The sequence below is a fragment of the Zea mays genome, chromosome 1 (assembly GCF_902167145.1).
Source record: "Zea mays cultivar B73 chromosome 1, Zm-B73-REFERENCE-NAM-5.0, whole genome shotgun sequence".
Lineage (NCBI taxonomy): Eukaryota > Viridiplantae > Streptophyta > Magnoliopsida > Poales > Poaceae > Zea > Zea mays.
Window position 1 is genome coordinate 287,851,030 of NC_050096.1, and position 21,812 is coordinate 287,872,841.

The following is a 21,812-nucleotide window of genomic DNA, read 5'->3' on the forward strand; positions in this document are numbered from 1 at the left end:
TTATTATCTGGACCCACAATCCCTATATGTTAGCAGTTTTTTAATCAACTTTTAAACTCTATTCACTGTAAAATAATGTTTTATATATCCATATGCACAATCTGCTGCCACAGACCATATACGGCCGGGCCGTGGTAGGCAACACAGCAGCATACTTCTGTTCTGAACAATGGCACGCATGTAGTACAGGAGAGTGGCGAGATCTAACATTCTGGTTGGTAACCACATTTGGATGCGTGGCCCTCCAAATACAGCCAGCGCCCAGCAGACAGCATCAATACGTGCGGCAAAACGTCGTGTCACTGGGGTACTGCTGCTTGGCGGTGGTTGTCGGCTTTTGTTGGATTAGGATCTGTTTAGGCATCCGTTTCTAAAGAACTTTATAGGCTTGAACATATGCAAACATGTGAACTAAACGCAAAATTAAAGTAATTAGCTCCAAACTCAAATGGTCGTTAGTTTATTGAAGTTGGTAAGAGTGGACTAATATGAACAAAAGATGTCGTATCAACTAGCCTGCCGGGCTCGGAGGATCGGCAGAAACGATCCGCGGTTCTTAAAAAGCGCAACAGCATTTTCTGCAATGTTGGCAAGCAAGCGGCGGAAAACAGTAGGCACCGCACGGGATTCCTTGGTTTGGTCGTTGCCTCTTCTCGTCATGCTCATGCACGCGGCGCGACCCCCCACCCTGCTGATTAATAACAATCTGCGTCTGCCTCCGCTTGTACTAGATCTGCACTGCAACGCCCTGAACTACTACTGAACTGAAGCTTCTTCCGTCTGCAGGCGATGTCGGGATCTACGGCCGGTGTCGCACTCGCACGCCGGAGATTCCGCCCGGGGCGCGAAACGAACGAACGTTCCAGGAAGGCAAGCCTGGCAAGGCAACGGCAGTGCAGGGTTCGTCGTCGATCGGGTTGGGTGCCGACGACTGCCGAAACAACCTGGGGTGCCGGTGCCACTGCCGGGTGGGGGAATCATTTGGCCCGTCGGCCGGCACGACCAGACCAAGTGGCCCGTCGTGCAGCGGGGGTGGCTCCCCACTGCCCGGACACCCGGGCCATGTGATGCTCTGCGTGCTGCGCGCTGCCCTCTGCCTCCTGCCTCCTCCGCGCGCGCCCCGTGATCCAAGTCCAACGTGCGTCGTCGTCGCCCGCGGCCCGCCCGGGGACGATCCAGCGAAGCTGTTGAGCGCAACAGCTCGTCGCGCATGCACGGCGCCACGCGGACACACACACACACACACGCAGACGCATGCTACGTTACGTTATCTCTCCGCCGGATCATCGGATCCGATCGATCGCCGGCCGGCCGCGGCCAGGCCGGGCTCCTCGCCGTGCGTGACTTGCCCGCGCCCGCTTTTACTTCGCCGTGTGAGCTGTGAGCCTGTGACCCGTTGACGCGAGCTCGGTCCATTCTGTTCTGTTCTGCTGCAGTTCGTTTCACGTGGGACACGGCGACGATCGATGACGAGAGATCACGGGAGTCCGCCTCGAACAGAAACGCGAGGACGCGTGGCCGTCGACGACCACCGACGATATGGCTGGCTGGCCTACTACAGGCCGGGCCTACGGCCACGCTAGGACGTCAAGTTTCTTGGAACGACGGGCTGGAAAAGGCGCCGATGGTCGTGCGTGACCGTGACACCACGTGAACACTCCGGCCAGCTCCCGTCGCCGGAAGCACCACGCGTCCCGCGCGGTTCGGGAGGACGATGCTGCCATGGCGCCACCCCGGCGCTCCCACATGCGCCGCGTCGCTCGGCCTTGCATTGCATTGTTGCATGCTACCTCTACGCGGGAGACCTAGCTAGCTAGCACCTGTGTGCCAATGGCCTTTTGGCCTACCTGCAACCGAAAAGGCACGCTGACCTAGAGGAACACACCTCTGCCCTACTAGTAGTTTAGTACGTAAAAGCACCCGTTCTCACTGCTTTGTTACGAGTCAGACAATTCCAAATTAACTCAAAATCTATGTAATAAATTATAAATGTTTATGACACGCAATAAATATTATTAGTTTTTTACAGGGGTTAATCAATTTTCTTTAGAAAGCCAAAATATGTTTGGTTCAGATAATTGTCAACTCTAAATTATGTAACAACATGATAGCTTTGGTAACATGGATTACATGAACCTGACAAATTTGGTGTAGGAGGTTATTCTGAATCGAACTATATGAATCTATAAATTTTTTTTAAAATCTATTCTATTGTTTTACCCATTGTTAACGTCTTTTTCGCCAAATACAAACGAACCCTATGACCTTAATGCGACGTGCAGGATCTTGGGGTCGGCTCTACGGGGTGTCGGACCGTCTACAGTAGGGCGCCGGACGTGATACATATAGAGCTCTCGGATAATTCTAGATCTCACCTTATGCGAGGGACTTAATCGGGGAGGAGAGAGATCGTAACGTTGCTTTTATGATCGGCGGGCCACCCAAAGCATCTCTATACAACGAATAACCAAAGAAGAGAGATGAAGATTGGGATTGGGGAACTACAACCAGATCATCTAGACCTAATGCATACAGATAACAAAGATAAGTAATGTAATAGGATTGATTCGATTGAGTTGTGTGTTTGCAATGGGTCCCCTTCATATTTATAGGGAATGATGTCTTGACCTTATCCTATGTGAATTCCAATAAGATATCACAAGAGATGGGGAAGCTCTCACAATAAATCAAGACTCTCATTTGAACTGGTCTAATTCTGAACAGTTTAGGCTAACAAGTCGTATTGTTGAGGGGCCAAATCGTCCGAGATTACCCGTGGACTCCGCAGCAGACCGGCAGTAGAAGTGCTACCAGTTTTGGTGCTCCACACCTATTGAATTTAGATTCTAGATATTTAGCCGCCAATCTGATTTTAAAAGTTGAATCAAACACACTCTCAATAGAGGGAGAGATGGAAACGATGCGTCTTGCCAACACAAAACCGCTAGTTTTTCCTCCTCTTGTTTTGCTGATAGACTCGGTTTCTAAGTAAGAAATAGTTTTCTTCTTTATTTTTCTCATTGATTTGTCTTACACGTCAACGTCATCAAAATGCTGATACTCTTAGTTCTTCACGGCTCAGTTAAAAGAAGTGAATACTTGGGTTGACACTGAAGCATCAGTATAGCCGGCATTTATATTTTGCCGTGCCCTCAGTTTGACCCTCTGGTTGCCAAGAAAACCCCCGCCCAGTCAGCCAGTCCACGCGAATCGCTGCGGCCTCGCTCGTTGCAAACCTTCCAGCCTGTCTTGCCTCCGCTCGAGGCTACAGGACACTTCACCCTCTGCCGCCCCGCCTCGTCGCCATCCTCCACCCGCTATATATAGCCGCCCTCCTCGAGTCTTCCTCCTCCATCGGCCATCGCCGTCTCCAGCAGAGAAGAAGCGGCACAGCTCAAGGACAGCGCAGCACGCAAGCGGGACCGCACCGAAGCAGCACACAGCACACAAGATCACACATCCTACTGCTGCGCCGCACAATGGGCATCTGCGTGTCGTGCGACGCGGCGGACGAGGGCGCCGCGACGGCGAGGGTGGTGCTCCCCAGCGGCGAGCTCCGGGAGTACGCCCCGCCGGCCACGGCCGGGACGGCGCTGCAGGCGGCCGGCGGCGAGGGCCCCTGGCTCCTCTGCGACGCCGACGGGATGGCGTTCGAGGGCCCCGTCGCCGTCGCGGCGGTCGCCCCCGGCGAGGAGCTCCAGGCCGGGCAGATCTACTTCGTGCTCCCCGCCGAGATGCGGCGCCGCCGCCTCACCCGCGAGGAGGTCGCCGCGCTCGCCGTCAGGGCCAGCTCGGCGCTCGTCAAGGCCGCGGCGGCCGCGCAACCGTCCTCGCCCTGCCGCCGGCTCCGGCGCGGCGCGGTGGCGCCGCTCGTGTTCCCGGTCCCCGAGGAGGAGTACGCGGCGGCGGACGCGGTCTCGCCCGTCGCGGCGAAGCCGCACCAGAAGCGGAGGGTGGCGTGCCGGGGCGGGAGGGCGTCCAGGTTCTCCCCCGACCTGACCGCGATCCCGGAGACCGAGAGCGAGTAGATCGAGCCTCCGCTCGGCATGTGATATGTCTCTGGTGGTCAGTGGTGACGGGTCGCTCGCCGGCGCTTGGTCGGACGGTGTGGCCGCGCCGGAGATCGACGGTGCGGGAAGTGTTGTAGATGCAGAGCTCAGAAATGAGAAATGTGAGTAGGCAACAGGATGCGCGTGTAGAGTGTACGTTACGTGTAGGTTTAGGTGCATGCAAGTGTAAATACACGGGATCTCCGTGCGGTGTGCCCAGTCACAGTTTGGAACTCAGCTTTTATTAGTGCTCGTGTTCAGGCTCTGTGTCGTGCATCATGGAATAAATCTCTCCTTGTCTGTGAAAAAGGAAATCTCTCCTTGTGACCAGTATGTGATTCAAGCCCTCCTGGTACCCATCCTTTTCGGCTGATAGATGAAGATGAGAAGCCAATGTTTGCACGTGCTTCTACCATTATAGATCTCTCATTGTCGTCGTTCAACACAACCCCCCCCCCCCCCCCCCCCCCACCACACACGCACACACACCCACCCGAGCTAATCCATGCCATCTCACCATCACAATCCATATAGATTGGAGCGGATTGAGGCCTTGTTCATTTGTATCGGATTACACCCGGAATCGTTCCAGATAATCAAAGTTTATATAAATTAGAGAAGCAATCCGGTTAGGAATCGTTCCGACCGACCAATCCGGGACAGGCCTTGTTCGTTTGCGCCAGATTGGTGGGTCGGAACGATTCCTAACCGGATTGCTTCTCTAATTTATATAAGCTTTGATTAGCTGGAACGATTCCGGGTGCAATCCGACAAAACCGAACAAGGCCTGATACAGATTGAGAGAGATTTTAACTTACTAAGGATTAAAATCTTATCAATCTCACTCAATCCATATGGATTGGGGTAAAATCAAACAAACCCTATAGTCATTAAACTCCACCCTAGAGTAGTACTTTCTAAGGCCCTCTTTAGGAGAGCTCTACTGCCGGATTCTATAGAATGAATTTACGGAGCTCTTCCAGACAACAGTCCTCTAAGAATTACTCCTACAGTGAATTGTGAAATGATTTTTTTTTAATGAATTGGAGGCCGTGAGATAAAAAAAAAGTTGTTTTCTCTCATTCGCTCTCACCATATAGTAATACTTTCCATAGAGTTTATCGTATGGTTTTATTTGAGAATCAATTTCAGCCACATAATCACTTATAACAGAGAATCAGAATAAGTGGGAGCTCTAACAAAGCATAAAATATGTGAAGCATTGTTTTACGTGCTCTCATAGTTCCACTTTTTTCTATAACTGATTTCTCTAACAAATCTTTTTTTCTAGAGCAGAGTCGTGTTAAGCTAAAACTAAAAAACGTGAAGCGGAATTGAAAAAAATGTGAAAACATCCTTATCACTCCTTTATTTGATGGACCCACTCTTCCCAATTGAGTGTGAAACAAACTCAATATTTTTCGAACGGTTGACTTTCAGGTTTGTTTGTCTACACAATAGTTTCCACCTTAATACACACAAGTGTCGTTGCTATGAAACACAAAAACAAATATTACAAATTATCTTAAGCAAAAAAATAAAAAAAATATGAGTTAAAAAAGATACTAACCACTAAAAGTCAGGGAAAAGGTGTAGAAAAACACCCTCACATCGTTATCTGCTCCGGCAACACGAGGTGGCTCCTAAACCCTAGCGCTGCCACCCTCTCCCCCTCGTCGCCGGAGGGTTCTATCATAGAGCGGCGCGGGTTCCAAGGATAATGGTGGTGAAGCTTTCTTCCTCAATTGGTCTCCCTGTGCTCAGATCTAAGCGGGATCCTGTGTCGGGCGTAGAGATGGCAATGAGTATCCAAAACCTGAATACCCGACGAGTTTTACCCGATCTAAATGCGGGTATGGGGTGATTTTCTCTACACGCGGGTATGTTAATGGGTAAAACATCTACCCGTTGAGTAGACATGTACAGGTTGGTACTACCCATACCCGTCTACCCATGAGTAAAATATATCTGCATCAATACCACTATAGCCATCTAATAGAGCTCATCTTAGCTAAAATAAAACCCTTCTCTAGCTATCAATTTGTCTAGATACCAAGTTATATAATCATATGAATTGTTTTATGTGAAGTTGAACTTGGTTTTTGTATGTTTATTGAATATTTTTTTGAGTGATTGGTATATTGGAATTTAAAACTTTCCTAGCGGGTACGGTTACCCGACGAGTAAAATTACTCGCACGGATACGAGTACGGATAAGATTTTATAACCGTGAGCATATATGGGTAACTTGACGGATAGAATTTTTTTTTGACGGGTAAATTTTATACCCGCAAGCATATATGTACCTGTTGTCATCTCTAGTCGGGCGGCTAAGTCGCGGCAAAGCTCTGTGGAGCTTGGAGGTAGGCTGAGAAGGGTTGGGATGATGTTAGCAGGGGCACTTACTAGTTTGAATAAGCACGCGAAATTGCTATACCTGCCACCAACCATCACAAATTCCATGCCTTGTAGCTAAACAGCAGCCATCTAATTTGGTCGGTGATTTTAGTGAGCTGCATAAACGTCCAATTTCCAATAGAACATTTTCATAAGAACCCCGTGAATGCGTCCCAACCTTTTGCAAAGAAAAGCGAGGACTCAGAAATCTGAGCTGGTGCGTAAAGTCTACCAGGCCGCCGGGTTTCTCCCGAGTCCCGACTTCATGAGCCCACTGCCACTGGTGCCCAAGTTCCGTGTCAAGTTGGGTCACAAATCCGCTGCCTTATGGCCTTATGGGCCCTCCCAGACTCTCGTTTCCAACGGCTGATCTAGCCCTGTTCGGCTGTCTGGTAAAACTGGCCCATATTGGGTATCGTCCTTGAAACCGCCAGTAATACGCTATCAAAGTTTTTTTAGGCGCCTCCAAAGTGTACTTCAACGCTCATCATCCGACAAAGCTAATTCTGTAGCGCAAGGAGGTGACCATGGCGATGACATGAGCAAGAGAAGGAAGGCGACGACACATGTCACAAACAGAGTCCATTGTCAAACGTGCTTTCTCTCATTTCTTCCCCTGTTTCCTGTTCATCATCTACAAAAGCCATTGACAACCACCACACAAAAACTGCACATGATCCCTTCTCTACTTCTAACCCTATGGCACACACGCATATACTACTAAAGATTAACGAACGGTCAGCTGAGGTGAGGGAACGCGAGGTCCCTGGCGAGCAGGTAGCGGAAGGCCGGGTTGTAGGACACCCACTCCACGACCTTGCCCGACGACCTGCCGCCGTGCTGGCACCGCTGCACGGCCATCCTCATGCTCTCCGGGAGGTAGCGCTGGACCATGTCCACGAGGCCCTGCGGCGAGAGCTTCACGTCCTTGGCGTACGCCTCCACCAGCTTGGGGAGCAGCAGCTTCTGCTCCTTCCACACGCCGGCCGTCGCCCGGATGAACTCCTCCTTGGCCGACTCCAGCTGGTGGAACAGCCGCTTCGGAGTGTACACCCTCACCTGCATGCAATGCCAACAAAAGCAAAGCGAAGTGAGATGATGATCCTGCTGCCTCCAGAATTCAGAAAAGAGGGCCAGCTTGGCACGCACACCCAGTAATTATGGATACTAGCAGTGTGCTTTGAGCCTTTGACACAACAGCGCGAGATTCCTAACATGATGGCAGGCGAAAGATTCCTAACAACGTTCCCAATCACCGAAAAGCTGGCAGCTCATGATTCATTTCCTAAACCTGTTTCACTAATGTGACACTGACATGATATATTGATAGGACAGGGAACATGCAGCTTTTTCATGCCAAATTTGTGCCTAAAAGCCTAAAAGGCTTGCCAAGAAACTAAAACACGCATGTACTCAAACTGAGGCACTGACCCCATACTGACTTCTAAGTTTGTTTAAGAAGATACTCAGGTACAATGACACCAAAGTCTACGGAGCTTGTTGCTTACCGCGGGATCAGAATGGCTGCCGGAACAAAGCGCAAAGCGTAAAAGAGGCTCCGGTTGCGCAACGGCAAAGGCCCGCCACTCATGCCCCGCTTTGCTCACCTTGCTTTTGATCCTGGGGTAAAGCAGCGTCCGTAGCCACTGCATTAAAAGGGCCGAAGCTGAAATTAGCATGCCTGTGTGTGTGGAGGCATACAATCAGTACAGTAGGAGCATCGTGCTTTCAGCCGGGTTTGGACCTAATCATGCGTCCTTGCTCATACCTGTCCGGGGCAGTGTGTGTTGCACCCAAGAACAATGCTCTGGATGACGGCGGCGTTGATGTTGCGTCCGGCTATTTTGCAGGCAGCCTGTGGTTTGTTGAAACATGTGTCAGCCAAAGGAGAAGGAAAATTTGTATGTGCTTTGGGTTGCAGGACCCTCCCACTGAGTCTTCAGAGGAAGCATTTTTCGCTTTACCTTAACAAGTAGGGATGTTTTCTTTAGATTGTTCTGTGGGACGCCATTCTTCAGATAAGCCTGTGAAAGTATTACAATGGGACCCCATCAAGAACAAAGCACGTCAAGTGCCAAGAAATTTTTGGCGAACTACAATCAGTAGAGTATTACATGCATCAGCAAAGCATTGTGTATGTTGACCCAGAATGCGATCTTTTCTTCATCTGTCATTCTCCTCAGATCAACGGCTTCCAACCGATACAAAATCAACCTGAAATGTCGAAATCAGTTCAGAACGGTGTGCCGAAGAGTAATCTGAAAATATATAAAAAAATTCCCATCGACCAAAGAGGCAGAAATATAGCTCACTTGTAAGTCTGGAGCAGGTCCTCGGCTTCTTTCAGCCTCCGACTGTCCCGGCTAATCATAGGAACCTCAACCATTGTGTTGTAAGGTCCACTGAACTCCTTCAGACCATCGACATGGAACGGGTTTATCAGACGGGAGTCCAGAGTCGCCTCTCTCCTGTATTTGGGACTCCACATGTCCCCCACATACTGCGGAGAGATTGCGCTAGTCGAGGAGAACGACGACGACGGTGAAGAGGACGAGCCGTGGTGAACCAAGGGAGGATCTGCGAGTCTGCAGTATATCCCCGCCATGCATCTCACCATCTCCTCTGACAGGTTGTTTGGAGTTTCAGGGATGTGGTCAGCTACATTAGTTCCTAGATACTCTGCTAAGCTTATCATCCCTGATGCACCGGTGTCTCCTTCCTGCGCAAAACATAACAAGGAACTTAAAATCCTATACAGCTTCGGATGTCCTGTACAACTCAAATTTAGGTGACTATTTGGTTATTGAAAAAAAAACGACTCGCTTTTCCCTTTCCCAAAAATCCGTATCATGCATGTGCAGATGATAAACTAGTCCAAGAAAATGATATAACCAACAATGCCATAATATTATTTCAGCACGGAGCAAATCATTACCTCTACGAATGAGAAAGGCTGCGAGTGGCACGAGCGAAGAGCCCTTGCAAGACTATCGTCCTCCGAAGGCAATATCCTGGACGAACAAACTCCACGGTATGACAACGCAGACTGGCAGCGGAGGACGTCTGAATCAACCACTCTATCAAATCGAGCAGATGTGCAGCAATCCGCCAATGGATCGTTCAGTTTCTTATGCGCTGGCGGGTAACTGGACCGCAGTGCTGCGTCCCCTCTACTCTTGCAAGAAGACTTCGTTGCCATGGGCGTTTCCCGGAGCTGCCCAGAACGCGAGCTCACTGACGGCTTCGAAGCTTCCCGGCGGTCAGGGGGGGAAAACGCAGGCGCTTGCTGCTGCTCAAATGCTTTCCGGTACAGCGTCAGGAGATACTGCTCCATGTTCTTGACCTCCAGCTCCAATGTAGCAATCTCCCGTATCAATTCATTAGCTGCCTGAAAAGATCCAAGTGGTTAGTTAACCTGATGAGTGATGATTTTTTTTTTATTTTTTGTACAAGAGCGGACTAACAGTAGTTCTTGGACGAAACATACCTGTGGCATTGGATTCTCTGGCGACAAGCTGACAGGGCCAGCGTTAGGCCCTAAAGCCTTTTCCAGCGCACCACGCACAGCCTGTTGATCCTTGAGGTGCTTCTCGAGCTGAAGAATCTGCATCAGGTGATTTGATTTCATGAGCCTACAGTATGGTAGATGAAAAAACGAGAGGCGGCAGCAGGCTAAGAAAAAAAAAACGGGCTTGCACCTTGTTGTGATTGTGACCCATTATTTGAGCATTTCCTACTAACTTTAAGTGAGGCGTGAGTTTTGTCAGAATTAGTGGGTGAACAAATATGCTGTCGCATTTAGTGAAGTACAGATGGCATCAAAATCGTTTTGATTAAAAAAAATCTCTTGCTTCTCCACTTGAATGATTGAGCAGTGCTCCTGCCTTTCGTAGAAAATAGATTGTTTTCTGCCTGTTGGCAGTGCAGCCAAAAAGGGCCACAACAAGTGTTCCATCTCAGAAGCCCGCACAGATGGAAATGCAAAAAAAAAACTATCTGAAAGAAACCAGACTACCACCTACCTCCTTTCTCAAGGTGCTTTGTGCTCCCCTCCCGGGTTGAGCTTCCTTAGTGATATCACATTTGACCTTAGCTTTTACCACTTCCTGTGAAGGAAAGATTAAACACAAATCACTCAAAACTGCAGGAAGTAACGTAGCGAGAGGTGGGAACCATGCATTTACTGAGCGGTACAATATGGATGAGCACGCAGGAGGAGGATGTTTTTTTTACCGGCATAGGTAGAACAATCGTCTTGTCTGAAGAACGCAAAGCGTCTGTAGCATACATATCCTCAAAATATCTGCCACTGGAAAAACATTAATCGCATTTTGAGCATTGTTCCATCTGAACCCTCCCTCCCCAAAAAAAAAAAAAAAAAAAACTACGCAGAAGCCTGCAGACACCAACCTCGTGGATCGCTTGTACCGCTCGGAAGAGCCGAAAGATTTCATCGCCTTGGCAAAAGCTGCGTGCCCCTTCTTCTCCAGAGCCTCCACCTCCATGCCGCGGCAGAGCTAAGAGTCAATCAAGAACTGAAATTTAAAAAAAAATATGCAAACGAGTCTAAGCCAGTAAGACACCGAGCAAACAGCGACGGAGACGAAGAAGAGAAACAAGGGCTCACAGAGATCAGCTGTAGTTGCCCAGTGGTCAGCGCCCGGAAACTCGGTAGCAGGGACAGGGACAGGGAGGAAGAAGGCGAGCACGAGGGAGGGGGCTCCGGTCGTCGACCCAAGACCAAGCAGCCAGGCAGGCAAACGGCGTCTTCTGATGAAGTCACGCTAAGCTCCAAGGAACCCAGCACTGTCCACACCGACGAGTGCCATCTATCTCTATCTCTACCCGCACCACCACCCTCCACTCTTCCGGTCAAGAGCTAAATGAGCCATTTGGAGAGGAAAACGGAAAGCAAAGCCCTCTCTCTCTCTGTGTGTGTCCCCGATCCAACTGCTCTGCATCCACCCCCACTGAGCACTGCGTCTGCGTGTGTATGTGCATATATACAGCACAAGCGAGCGCCAACGCTAGTGGCGAGCCTGCAAAAAGGCCGTTGACTGTGACATCTTGTGAAAAACGCCACACGCAACTTTTCCCCTGTCCTGGGGTTCCGTTCGTTCCTTGCTGTGACGGATGATGAATGAATAGGTTAACCACTACGCCTTTTCCGCATGCCCCAGGTCAGGTCTGAAACCCTCGTTCGCTCTAGTCCTCCGGGTTTTCTATGTTTTTCTTTCTTTCTTTTTTTTGCGTCCAGAGAAACCAGGGTAGGGAAAGGGGAAACCTTTTCAGCCAGCCTGGTAATTTGTGCCCTAATCAGGCTTCTCTACCCCCCAAACCCTGATACAGCGACATGAGACATCAGACAGACATGTGGGTTGGAGTGAGAGTATGGTTATGGGAGCATATATCAGTGCAAAGCCTTTAACGCCTCCAGCTCCTGATAATAGAGCCACAAACCTTGTGTTACCAAACTGACAAAACATCGAAAGTAGCACGTTCCCCTACCAGACCTTTTTGTGCAAGAGATTTTCAGCATGCAAGTAGCAGTTGGTGAGTGAGTGGTGAGTGGTGTGCACTGCACCAAACGATGACAAACAGGCCAAAAGCATCAAGGGTTATGAATTATCTATTCCGTTTTGAGAGACTGGATGTGAGGTTGCCTAATCTTGGTGGTTGATGCTGGTGGGTGGCAGTGGATAGTGTACTTGTTAATGGCGCAGGCAGGTTTCTAGATCTACCTGGCACGAGCGCTCCAGTTAACCTCTGTACTGCAGATGAGTTCGTTTTTTTTTATGAAGATATATAAGCAGAGTTTGATAGTAGTCTGGTTTTTCCTGTGAGCATTTAATACACTCCATGCATAAGGCATCACAACTCACAAGATTCAAAACTTACATTCTCGAAAGATGAACACTGCTGCTGAGCACGTACGTACGTACGTACAGACTGGAATTTGCAGGGTGGTCAGCTGTCTCGACTGTGGGGGTGTGTGTCAGCCTGTCAGGTGTGCACGAGACAACCTCATCTCTTATTAATACTACTTCAGTAAAGAAAGCGCAGTTCACTAATGCAGGGATTAGTAAGTGGGATGCCTGCGTTCTTTCTAAACAACAAGGCATAGAATATTGGGACGCCTAAATCACCACCACTACAGATCCGTTCAAACAAAACCCACCACTAGGAGAGGAGAGGAGAGGGAAATCATGCCATTTGGCTCCTAAAGTGACTCCTCCCATTTGCCTACAGTACCACTTGTACTAACACACACAGAAAATGCTACTGGTAGATGTCTAGACCCCCTACCCCGAAGACAATCAGTCGTTAAAGACAAGGCTAAGTTTGTGGGCATGCCAACTAGGCTTTGTTTAGGGTCACTCACACACAACGCAACACAACACAAGCAGCGAAGCAGCGGGGCCCAAAAGAATGGAAGAAAAGATTGGGGCTCAGCCTCAAAAGCGTCGAAAGCGGGGCGCGGGGAGGGTAAAGGAGGGGGGCCGGCCGTGGTCGTGCGTGGCTGGCTGCCCTGCCCCTGTCCCGTTTCTCTCGTCCGCTGCCGCGCGTCGTCGCCCTCCTCATCTGCGCCGCCGCCCGCCCACCCATCAAAAGCAGGGCAGGCGACGGGCGGAGGGAGGCGCGAGCACTTGTCCGCTGCTGCCGGGAGCCGCGCGCTTGTCACGCGGAATTTCTCCTTCTCCCTGGCGGCGAGCCCTTGTTGCACGAGGCGTGCGGCTGGGGTTAACTGCGTTCGGTTCGGTTCGGTGCTCCGGCCTCTGGGACTGGGAGGCGTGGCCAGGGTAGGTCAGGCAGGTGTGTTGTTGCGTAGCCGTGCGGTGCGGTGCAGGGGGGAAGAAAAGTGGCCAGCGGAAAGGGCGAAAAGGCTGGGGCTTTTTTTTGGTCATCGCGTGTGTCTGCGCGCCGCTGGGCCTGGGAACTGCCGGCGTATGCAACACAACAATGTTGCTCTGGCGCCAAAAAAAAACACTGAGACAACGCTGTGATTGTTAGCGATCGACCGATGACAGAGGTGTTCATTTATTACTTTTGGTTTCTAGTTAATTAAAAGCTCAAAACTAAAAACAAGCTGGTGGTTTAGGATTCGGCTTCTGAAAAGCAAAAGGCGTATTTTGTTAAAACACTATATCTGGATTGTGGATTAGCGATGTTAATCCACCTAGATGAGATGCCTTTTTTTAGGCGAACAATAAGTCCGAGCTAAAATTAATCAACAAAAGAAGGTTACAGAGGAAGTAAGCAAAATTACAGCAAGGCTTGCAGCCATGAATCGCAATCAAATAGAAGTAACGCTTCTTTGCCCTTAACCATGGCAAAAAAATAAATAATTGAAGATGACACTTCATCGCTCCGAATAGGGTAGTATGCTACCAAAAAATTTGATCGTTCCAAATAACTGTCAAGATACTTTAGCATAACGTAATTATAATTTCCGTGAAGAAGGAGAGTTGCGTATAGATGTTCAAATGGGCGGGTCGTGCACGGCTAGGCCCGGCACAAATTAGGACCGTGCCGGCCCATGGGTCCAAGCGAGGCCCAAGCACGGCCCGCAAGGTTAATAATTGTGTCGGACCGGCCCACGGCCCACGGTCCGACGGGTCTAACGGGCTCCTAACGATATATAACGTTTAAATGATAAAATATCCTAAAAGTATGCATTTTAGGGTTTAAACCATATTTATTTGCTCTAAACATTTATTTACACCCACATAACCAACAAAAACATATGTTTCTTGTGTTTTATATTCTATATTCAAGTATAATATATGTATTTATATGAAAAAAATAGAAAAAAATAAAACCGGGCCGTGCCGGGCTTAGCTCGTCGTGCCACGCCTTCGGCCCAGGCACGGCCCAGCGACCATCGTGGTTGAGGAGGCGGCCGACGCCGACGTGGCCCTGAGCCCGCCTGTCGTGCCAGCCATGCTGGCGCCCGCCACCGCCGAAGTTGCCGCTGTCCCTGTCGGAGAGCAACCAGTTGCCGCCAGCGTCAGGATGGCTGACGCGTCGGGGCCCAGTGCCTCAGAAGAGGTGGGCGTGGACGCGCGATCCGTCCAGCCGGGTGGCAGCCTTATCGCTGTGCGGCGGAGCCCCGAGGCCCGGCACCCGTTGCTCCGATTCCGGACCCGCGAGGCCTCGGACCCTGTCTTCGTCCTCGACGATGAACGGGAGGACCAGTCCTGGGATGAGCTTCGCGAGTGTGCTGAAGCAACGGTGGGGTCGCTCCGGTCGTCGCTGGAGGTTTTCTGCAGAGACGTCCCCAAAATCCTCCAGGTAGCGATTTCAGGCATACCTTTTTCCTTCTGTGAGCGAGACACTCGTCGTGACGCCCTGTTTCCTTTCCCCAGGATATGACGGACCGGAGCGCCGCCAAGTCGTCGTTCATCCGCCGCGAGGTCGATGTCTGGGGCTCGCTGCGATCTCTGAGGACCTCGCTCGCCGGGGCTACCGCGCGCCTTTCTCAGCAGGATGCCAAGGTAGCGGACTTCCAGTTGCTCTGCGCTGACCTGAGAGCCGAGGCGGCAGCAGCGCGTGCGGAGGCGCAACGGCAGCGATCGGAGTTCGTCTAGGTCGTCGAGGAGCGGGACCAATCTCGGGGCCGGGCTGCCGAGGCCGAAAGCCGAGCTGAGACCCTCGCGGCCGACCTAGCCGCGGCCCAGGTCGCGGCCTCGGAGCAGCGTGCCCGAGCCGGAGGTACGCCTTGGCCCTTGCTGGTTCTTGTCCTTGTCCGTTTCCTCTGCTTGTGCTTGAGGTCTTTCTCCTGGTCGTTCGCAGAGCTTGAGTCCGCCCTTGACGAGTCCGCCAAGGCGCTTGCCGAGGCGCTTGCCGGAGCCGCCGAGCAGAGGGAAGCTGACCTTGCGGCCATGTCCGAGGCCGTCTCGGACGTTTATCGTAACCTCGGCTCCGGCGACGTCCCTTCAGGAAGTTCCCCTCAAAGCCGCCTTCAAGCCTTGGGTGATCACGCGCGCGGCAGAGTCCGCGAGGCGCTACACCACGGCGTCAGGCGGGCCTTCGCCGTGCTCGCTTCCCACTACGTTGTGGACCTGGAGCGGGTTAGTGAGGGGTACTGTCTTCCTGACGAAGACGAAGTTGCCCTGGCAGAAGTCCAGCGGCTCGACGCGATCGCCGCGGGTCCGAGCGCGGCGCTGGCGACCACCTTTGAGGCGGAGATCCTTCCCCCTGCGCCGTCACCGGAGGCCGAGATGGACCTTACCGACGGCGGGGACGGTGCTGAGGGCGCGGCTCCTTCCCAAGGCGGCGCCTAATTCTTGTTGGAATAATTTCTTGTTGGATGTGCGTCTCACCGCGGCCGCTGAGGCCTGAACACTTTGTCTTTCTTGCATGAAGTCGTACTCTCCTTTCTTCCCATTTGCGTGTCCGTCCTAGCTTGTCAATAATAGGGTGGCTTCCCGAGTTGGGTCATTCTTCGTGGCAGGTGATGAGTGAGGTATCCTTAACCCGGAGGCGCAGGAGTTCCTCGGCTCAGTCGGCCTCGCCATTTACATGTACCCACGTTCGCTCCCCGAGACCCTGCTTCTGACATAGCCGGGAGAACGCGAGAGGCCCCTTTTTTGATTGAAAATTTTTGACGCGGAGAAGTACACCCAATCTCGACGCAGAGGGGTTCCCCCTTTTTAGCCCCCGAGGGAGGGTCGGGCTCTGCCGAGGCGAGGCCGACCCTTCCTTGATGACCGAGGCGCAGAGGCTGCCTGACGGGTCGGACTCAGGCCCGAATATCCAGCGAGTGCTCGGCGACATCCCTCGGTATGCCGGGCATGTCCGAGGGACTCCACGCAAAGACGTCGGCGTTTGCGCGGAGAAAGTCGACGAGCACTGCTTCCTATTTGGGGTCGAGCCCGGAACCGATCCGGATCTGCTTGGAGGTGTCGCCACTGGGGTCGAGTGGGACGGCCTTAACCGTCTCCGCTGGCTCAAAGTTGCCGGCATGACGCTTCACATCTGGCACCTCTTTGGAGAGGTTCTCCAGGTCGGCGATGAGGGCCTCGGACTCGGCGAGGGCCTCGGCGTACTCCACGCACTCCACGTCGCATTCGAACGTGTGTTTGTACGTGGGGCCGACGGTGATGACCCCGTTGGGGCCCGGCATCTTGAGCTTCAGGTAGGTGTAGTTGGGGACGGCCATGAACTTCGCGTAGCATGGCCTTCCCAGTACCGCGTGGTAGGTTCCTCGGAAACCGACCACCTCGAACGTCAAGGTCTCCCTTCGGAAGTTGGAGGGCGTTCCGAAGCAGACGGGGAGGTCGAGTCGTCCGAGGGGCTGGACGCGCTTCCCAGGGATGATCCCGTGGAAGGGCGCAGCGCCTGCTCGGACGGAGGACAGATCGACGCGCAGGAGCTTGAGGGTCTCAGCGTAGATGATGTTGAGGCAGCTGCCCCCATCCATCAGGACCTTGGTGAGCCTGACGTCGCCGATGACGGGGTCGACGACGAGCGGGTATTTCCCCGGGCTCGGCACGTGGTCGGGGTGGTCAGCCTGGTCGAAGGTGATGGGCTTGTCGGACCAGTCTAGGTAGACTGGCGCCGCCACCTTCACCGAGCAGACCTCCCGGCGCTCTTGCTTGCGATGCCGAGCCGAGGCATTCGCCGCATGCCCACCGTTGATCATGAAGCAGTCGCGGACCTCGGGGTACTCTCCTGCTTGGTGATCTTCTTTCTTGTCGTCGTCGTGGGCCCTGCCACCCTCCGCGGGTGGCCCGGCCCTGTGGAAGTGGCGCCGAAGCATGACGCACTCCTCGAGAGTGTGCTTGACGGGCCCCTGATGGTAGGGGCACGGCTCCTTGAGCATCTTGTCGAAGAGGTTTGCACCTCCGGGGGGCTTCCGAGGGTTCTTGTACTCGGCGGCGGCGACAAGGTCCGCGTCAGTGGCGTCGCGTTTCGATTGCGACTTCTTCTTGCCCTTCTTCTTGGCGCCGCGCGGAGTAGACGCCTCGGGAGCCTCTTCCGATGGGCGGCCCTGGGGCTGCTTGTCCTTTCGGAAGATAGCCTCAACCGCCTCCTGGCCAGAGGCGAACTTGGTGGCGATGTCCATCAGCTCGCTCGCCGTGGTGGGGGTTTTGCGACCCAACTTGCTCACCAGGTCACGGCAGGTAGTGCCGGCAAGGAACGCGCCGATGACATCCGAGTCGGTGATGTTGGGCAGCTCGGTGCGACTCTCCCGGCTGTTGCCGGCAGCTCCGAAGGTCCCAGGAATTCCCGGGGCGCGCGTATGTGCCCTGGAAATTGTCGGCGAAGGCTTGGACCAAGTCGTCCCAGTTGGAGATCTGCCCCGGAGGCAGGTGCTCCAACCAGGCGCGAGGAGTGTCGGAGAGAAACAGGGGGAGGTTACGGATGATGAGGCTGTCATCGTCCGTTCCACCCAGTTGGCAGGCCAGGCGGTAGTCCGCGAGCCACAGTTCCGGTCTCGTTTCCCCCGAGTACTTCATGATAGTAGTCGGGGGTCGGAACTGGGTCGGGAACGGCGCCCGTCGGATGGCCCGACTGAAGGCCTGCGGACCGGGTGGTTCGGGCGAGGGACTTCGATCCTCCCCGCTGTCGTAGCGCCCCCCACGCCTGGGGTGGTAACCTCGGCGCACCCTTTCGTCGAGGTGGGCCCGACGGTCGCGTCGATGGTGCTCGTTGCCGAGGTGGCCCGGGGCCGCAGGCGCGGTGTTGCGCGTGCGCCCGGTGTAGACCGAGGCTTCCCGCATGAATCGGGAAGTCGCGGCATGAGGTTCTGAGGGGTATCCCTGCCTTCGGGAGGCAGTGCTCTAGGCCCGTCGGGCCGCAGCGCCTTCCAGGAGATTCTTGAGCTCTCCCTGGATTCGCCGACCCTCGGTAGTTGATGGCTCCGGCATCACGCGGAGGAGCATCGCTGCGGCTGCCAGGTTCTGACCGACCCCGCTGGATGCGGGCGGCGGCCTGACCCTGACATCGTTGGTGACGCGGTGCTGGAGACCTTGGGGCAGGTGACGTATTTCTCCGGCCGGGGGTTGGCCCGCCCATACCTGCCCGACGTCCCGTCGGATCGGCTCAAGCGCTCCTGTTCCCTCGTCGAGCCTGGTCTGCGCCCCGCGGACTTGCTCGAGCTGTGGGTCGTGACCCCCCGCCGGAACGGGGACCACAGCTAGCTCCCGCGGGATGTCGGCGCGAGGCACCGGCCTAGGAAAATCACCGTCCTCCGGCATGCCAAGATGGTTGCCTTCGGAGGGATCCCCTAGCTCGACGTGGAAACATTCGCGGCTTGGGCCGCAGTCCTCGTTGCCAGGGCTGCGGCTTCCGTCGGAACAGTCGGAGAGGCAGTAGTCACATGCGGTCATGAAGTCCCGCATGGCACTGGGGTTGCCAAGTCCAGAGAAATCCCAACAGATGCTGGGATCGTCATCTTCCTCGGACCCAGAGGGCTCGTAGGTCGAGACGTCCGTCAATCGGTCCCAAGGCGACCGCATACGAAACCCCAGTGGGGTTGCACTCGCCTCAGTGAGAGCGCCCGCCAAAGCGAGGTCGCTTGGCGGGTTGAGGCCGAGTCGAAATGACGTAAGATGGGAGTTAGTCAGTACCTTTTGGTCGACGCGGAGCGACATAGTCACATCGGGGACTGGTTGCACCGGCATCTCAGGTACGAGGGCGACGTCCTGCAAGCTCTCCGCGAGTGCGCTGGCGTCGTCTTCTTGCTCGGGATCAGCGTGTCGTGGGGGGACGGCGCTTGCCTTCGTCTCGAACGCGAGGTCGACGCCCGGCGTGCCCTCCGTCGGGGCGCTAGGAACGTCGACTCGCTCGACGGCCGACGAAGCGTGGCCTCCCGCTTGGCCTTGGTTGCCCCGCCTCCTCCTCCGTTGGCGGGGGAGAGGACGGGGCGAGCTCGAATGTTGTTCTTCCACCGCGCGGGGAAGATGTCGTCGGTTCCGCCGCCGGCGGGCGGGATGTCGACCGCCATTATCGTTGTCGCGCGGCGGTGGAAGGAGTATCATGTCGTAGCTGCCGTCGAAGGACATGAACTCAAGACTCCCGAAACGGAGCACCGTCCCGGGACGGAGAGGTTGATGGATACTGCCCATCTGGAGCTTGACGGGAAGCTGTTCATCAGCACGCAGCAGGCCCCTACCTGGCGCGCCAACTGTCGGCGTTTCGAGACCGGGGGGTCCCTAAGCCGACGAGTGAGTGTGATGCGTGTCCCAGCCCTGATGGGTCGAGCGCGTGGGCGAGCGCGAAGGGGGGAGAGGCGAGGTGGCCGGAGACGGGCGTGAGAGAGGTGGAGATCCCGCGGCCTTCGTGTTCGTCCCGCGCCCAGGTCGGGTGCGCTTGCAGTAGGGGGGTTACAAGCGTCCACGCGGGTGAGGGAAGCGAGCGGCCCCAAGAGAGCGCCTGTCCCGTCCTCGGTCCCGCGCGGCCAACCTTTTTTAAGAAGGCCCTGGTCCTTCCTTTTATAGTCGTAAGGAGAGGATCCATGTGTACAACGGGGGGTGTAGCAGAGTGCTACGTGTCTAGCGGAGGGAGAGCTAGCGCCCTAAGTACATGCCAATGTGGCAGCCGGAGATATCTTGGCACCCTGCTGGTGTGATGTCGTGGCTGTCGGAGGAGCAACGGAGCTTGGCGGAGGGACAGCTGTCGGAGCGGTCGAGTCTTTGCTGACGTCCCCCCGTCGTCACGGGGCACGCGGGGCACCATCATTGCCTATCTGGCGGAGCTGGCCAGATGGGACACCGGTCTTGCTCTCTGCGGCCCGAGTCGGCTCGGGGTAGAGTGATGATAGCGCTCCCTGTTGACGTGGCGGGCCCGCGCCCGAGGCCGGGCGACGTGGGCGTTCCTCCGAAGCTGGGGTCGAATCTGTCTTCCGTTGCCGAGGCCGAGCCCGAGCCCCTGGGTCGGGCGAGGCGGAAGTCGTTCGGCAGAGGCCAGGGCGGAGTCCGAGCCCTGGGGTCGGGCGAGGCGGAGTTCGTCGTCTTCCGAGGCCGAGCCCGAGTCCGAGCCCTGGGGTCGGGCGGAGCGGAGTTCATCGTCTTCCGGGTCTTAGCCCGAGTCCGAGCCCTGGGGTCGGGCGGAGCGGAGTTCGCCGTCTTCCGGGTCTTAGCCCGAGTCCGAGCCCTGGGGTCGGGCGGAGCGGAGTTCGCCGTCTTCCGGGTCTTAGCCCGAGTCCGAGCCCTGGGGTCGGGCGGAGCGGAGTTCGTCGTCTTCCGGGTCTTAGCCTGAGTCCGAGCCCTGGGGTCGGGCGGAGCGGAGTTCGCCGTCTTCCGGGTCTTAGCCCGAGTCCGAGCCCTGGGGTCGGGCGGAGCGGAGTTCGCCGTCTTCCGGGTCTTAGCCCGAGTCCGAGCCCTGGGGTCGGGCGGAGCGGAGTTTCCTATGGCGCCTCTGGCGAGGCCTGACTGCCTGTCAGACTCACTCTGCCGAGTGGCACTGCAGTCAGAGTGGCGCAGGCGGCGCTGTCCTTCTGTCAGACCGGTCAGTGGAGCGGCGGAGTGACAGCGGTCACTTCGGCTCTGCCGGGGGGCGCGCGTCAGGATAGAGGTGTCAGGCCACCTTTGCGTTAAATGCTCCTGCAACTCGGTCAGTCGCTGCGGCGATTTAGTCAGGGTTGCTTCTTAGCGAAGCCAAGGCCTTGGGCGAGCCGGAGATGTGTCCGCCGTAAAAAGGGGGGCCTTGGGCGAGACAGAAGTCCCTCGAGGTCGGCTGCCCTTGTCCGAGGCTAGGCTCGGGTAAAGCGTGATCGAGTCACTCGTATGGACTGATCCCTGACTTAATCGCACCCATCAGGCCTCTGCAGCTTTATGCTGATGGGGGTTACCAGCTGAGAATTAGGCGTCTTGAGGGTACCCCTAATTATGGTCCCCGACACTTCTTATTTTCTTGATCCTTAAGCTGAACTCGTTTTGAGCCCGTCTCAAGAATCCTTTTAGGGTCTCTTGGGTATGATATTTTTCCTGCAAAAAGAACACCCAAGTGAAGCGAGAATAGTCATCCACAATAACTAGACAATACTTACTCCCGTCGATGCTTATGTAAGCTATCGGGACGAATAGGTCCATGTGTAGAAGCTCGAGTGGTCTGTCAGTCGTCATGATGTTCTTGTGTGGATGATGAACACCAACTTGCTTCCCTGCCTGACATGCGCTACAAATCCTGTCTTTCTCAAAGTGAACATCTGTTAGTCCCAAAATGTGTTCTCCCTTTAGAAGCTTGTGAAGATTCTTCATTCCAACATGTGCTAGTCGGCGATGCCAGAGCCAGCCCAAGTTAGTCTTAGCAATTAAGCAAGTGTCGAGTTCAGCTCTATCAAAGTCTACTAAGTATAGCTGACTCTCTAACACTCCCTTAAACGCTATTGAATCATCACTTCTTCTAAAGACAGTAACA

The 21,812-nt window shown here is 54.3% G+C and overlaps 2 protein-coding genes across 6 annotated transcripts; one reads left to right on the forward strand and one right to left on the reverse strand.

Moving 5' to 3' along the window:
• The first annotated feature begins 3,066 nt into the window (after positions 1–3,066).
• Positions 3,067–4,358, forward strand: LOC103644071 (uncharacterized). The gene has a single exon (XM_008667263.4). The coding sequence runs from the start codon at positions 3,480–3,482 to the stop codon at positions 4,026–4,028; it is 549 nt and encodes a 182-aa protein (XP_008665485.1). The 5' UTR covers positions 3,067–3,479; the 3' UTR covers positions 4,029–4,358.
• Positions 4,359–7,026: 2,668 nt separating this feature from the next.
• LOC100273910 (Electron transporter) lies at positions 7,027–13,268 on the reverse strand. 5 transcript variants are annotated; one of them, XM_035965006.1, is made up of 12 exons: positions 11,074–13,268; positions 10,857–10,963; positions 10,680–10,749; positions 10,469–10,552; positions 9,934–10,050; positions 9,382–9,834; positions 8,759–9,165; positions 8,561–8,660; positions 8,411–8,470; positions 8,215–8,301; positions 7,955–8,092; positions 7,027–7,505 (listed from the first exon to the last, which is right to left on the reverse strand). In XM_035965006.1, exons 2-12 carry the CDS (start codon positions 10,949–10,951, stop codon positions 7,185–7,187), a joined length of 1,932 nt encoding a protein of 643 aa, XP_035820899.1. In that variant the 5' UTR covers positions 10,952–10,963; positions 11,074–13,268; the 3' UTR covers positions 7,027–7,184. The 5 variants fall into 5 exon arrangements, with proteins under 5 accessions (XP_035820899.1, XP_008668016.1, XP_008668015.1 ...); XM_008669794.4 differs by having other exon boundaries at positions 10,680–10,755; XM_008669793.4 differs by having other exon boundaries at positions 10,680–10,755; positions 10,857–10,981.
• Between the last annotated feature and the right edge of the window lie 8,544 nt (positions 13,269–21,812).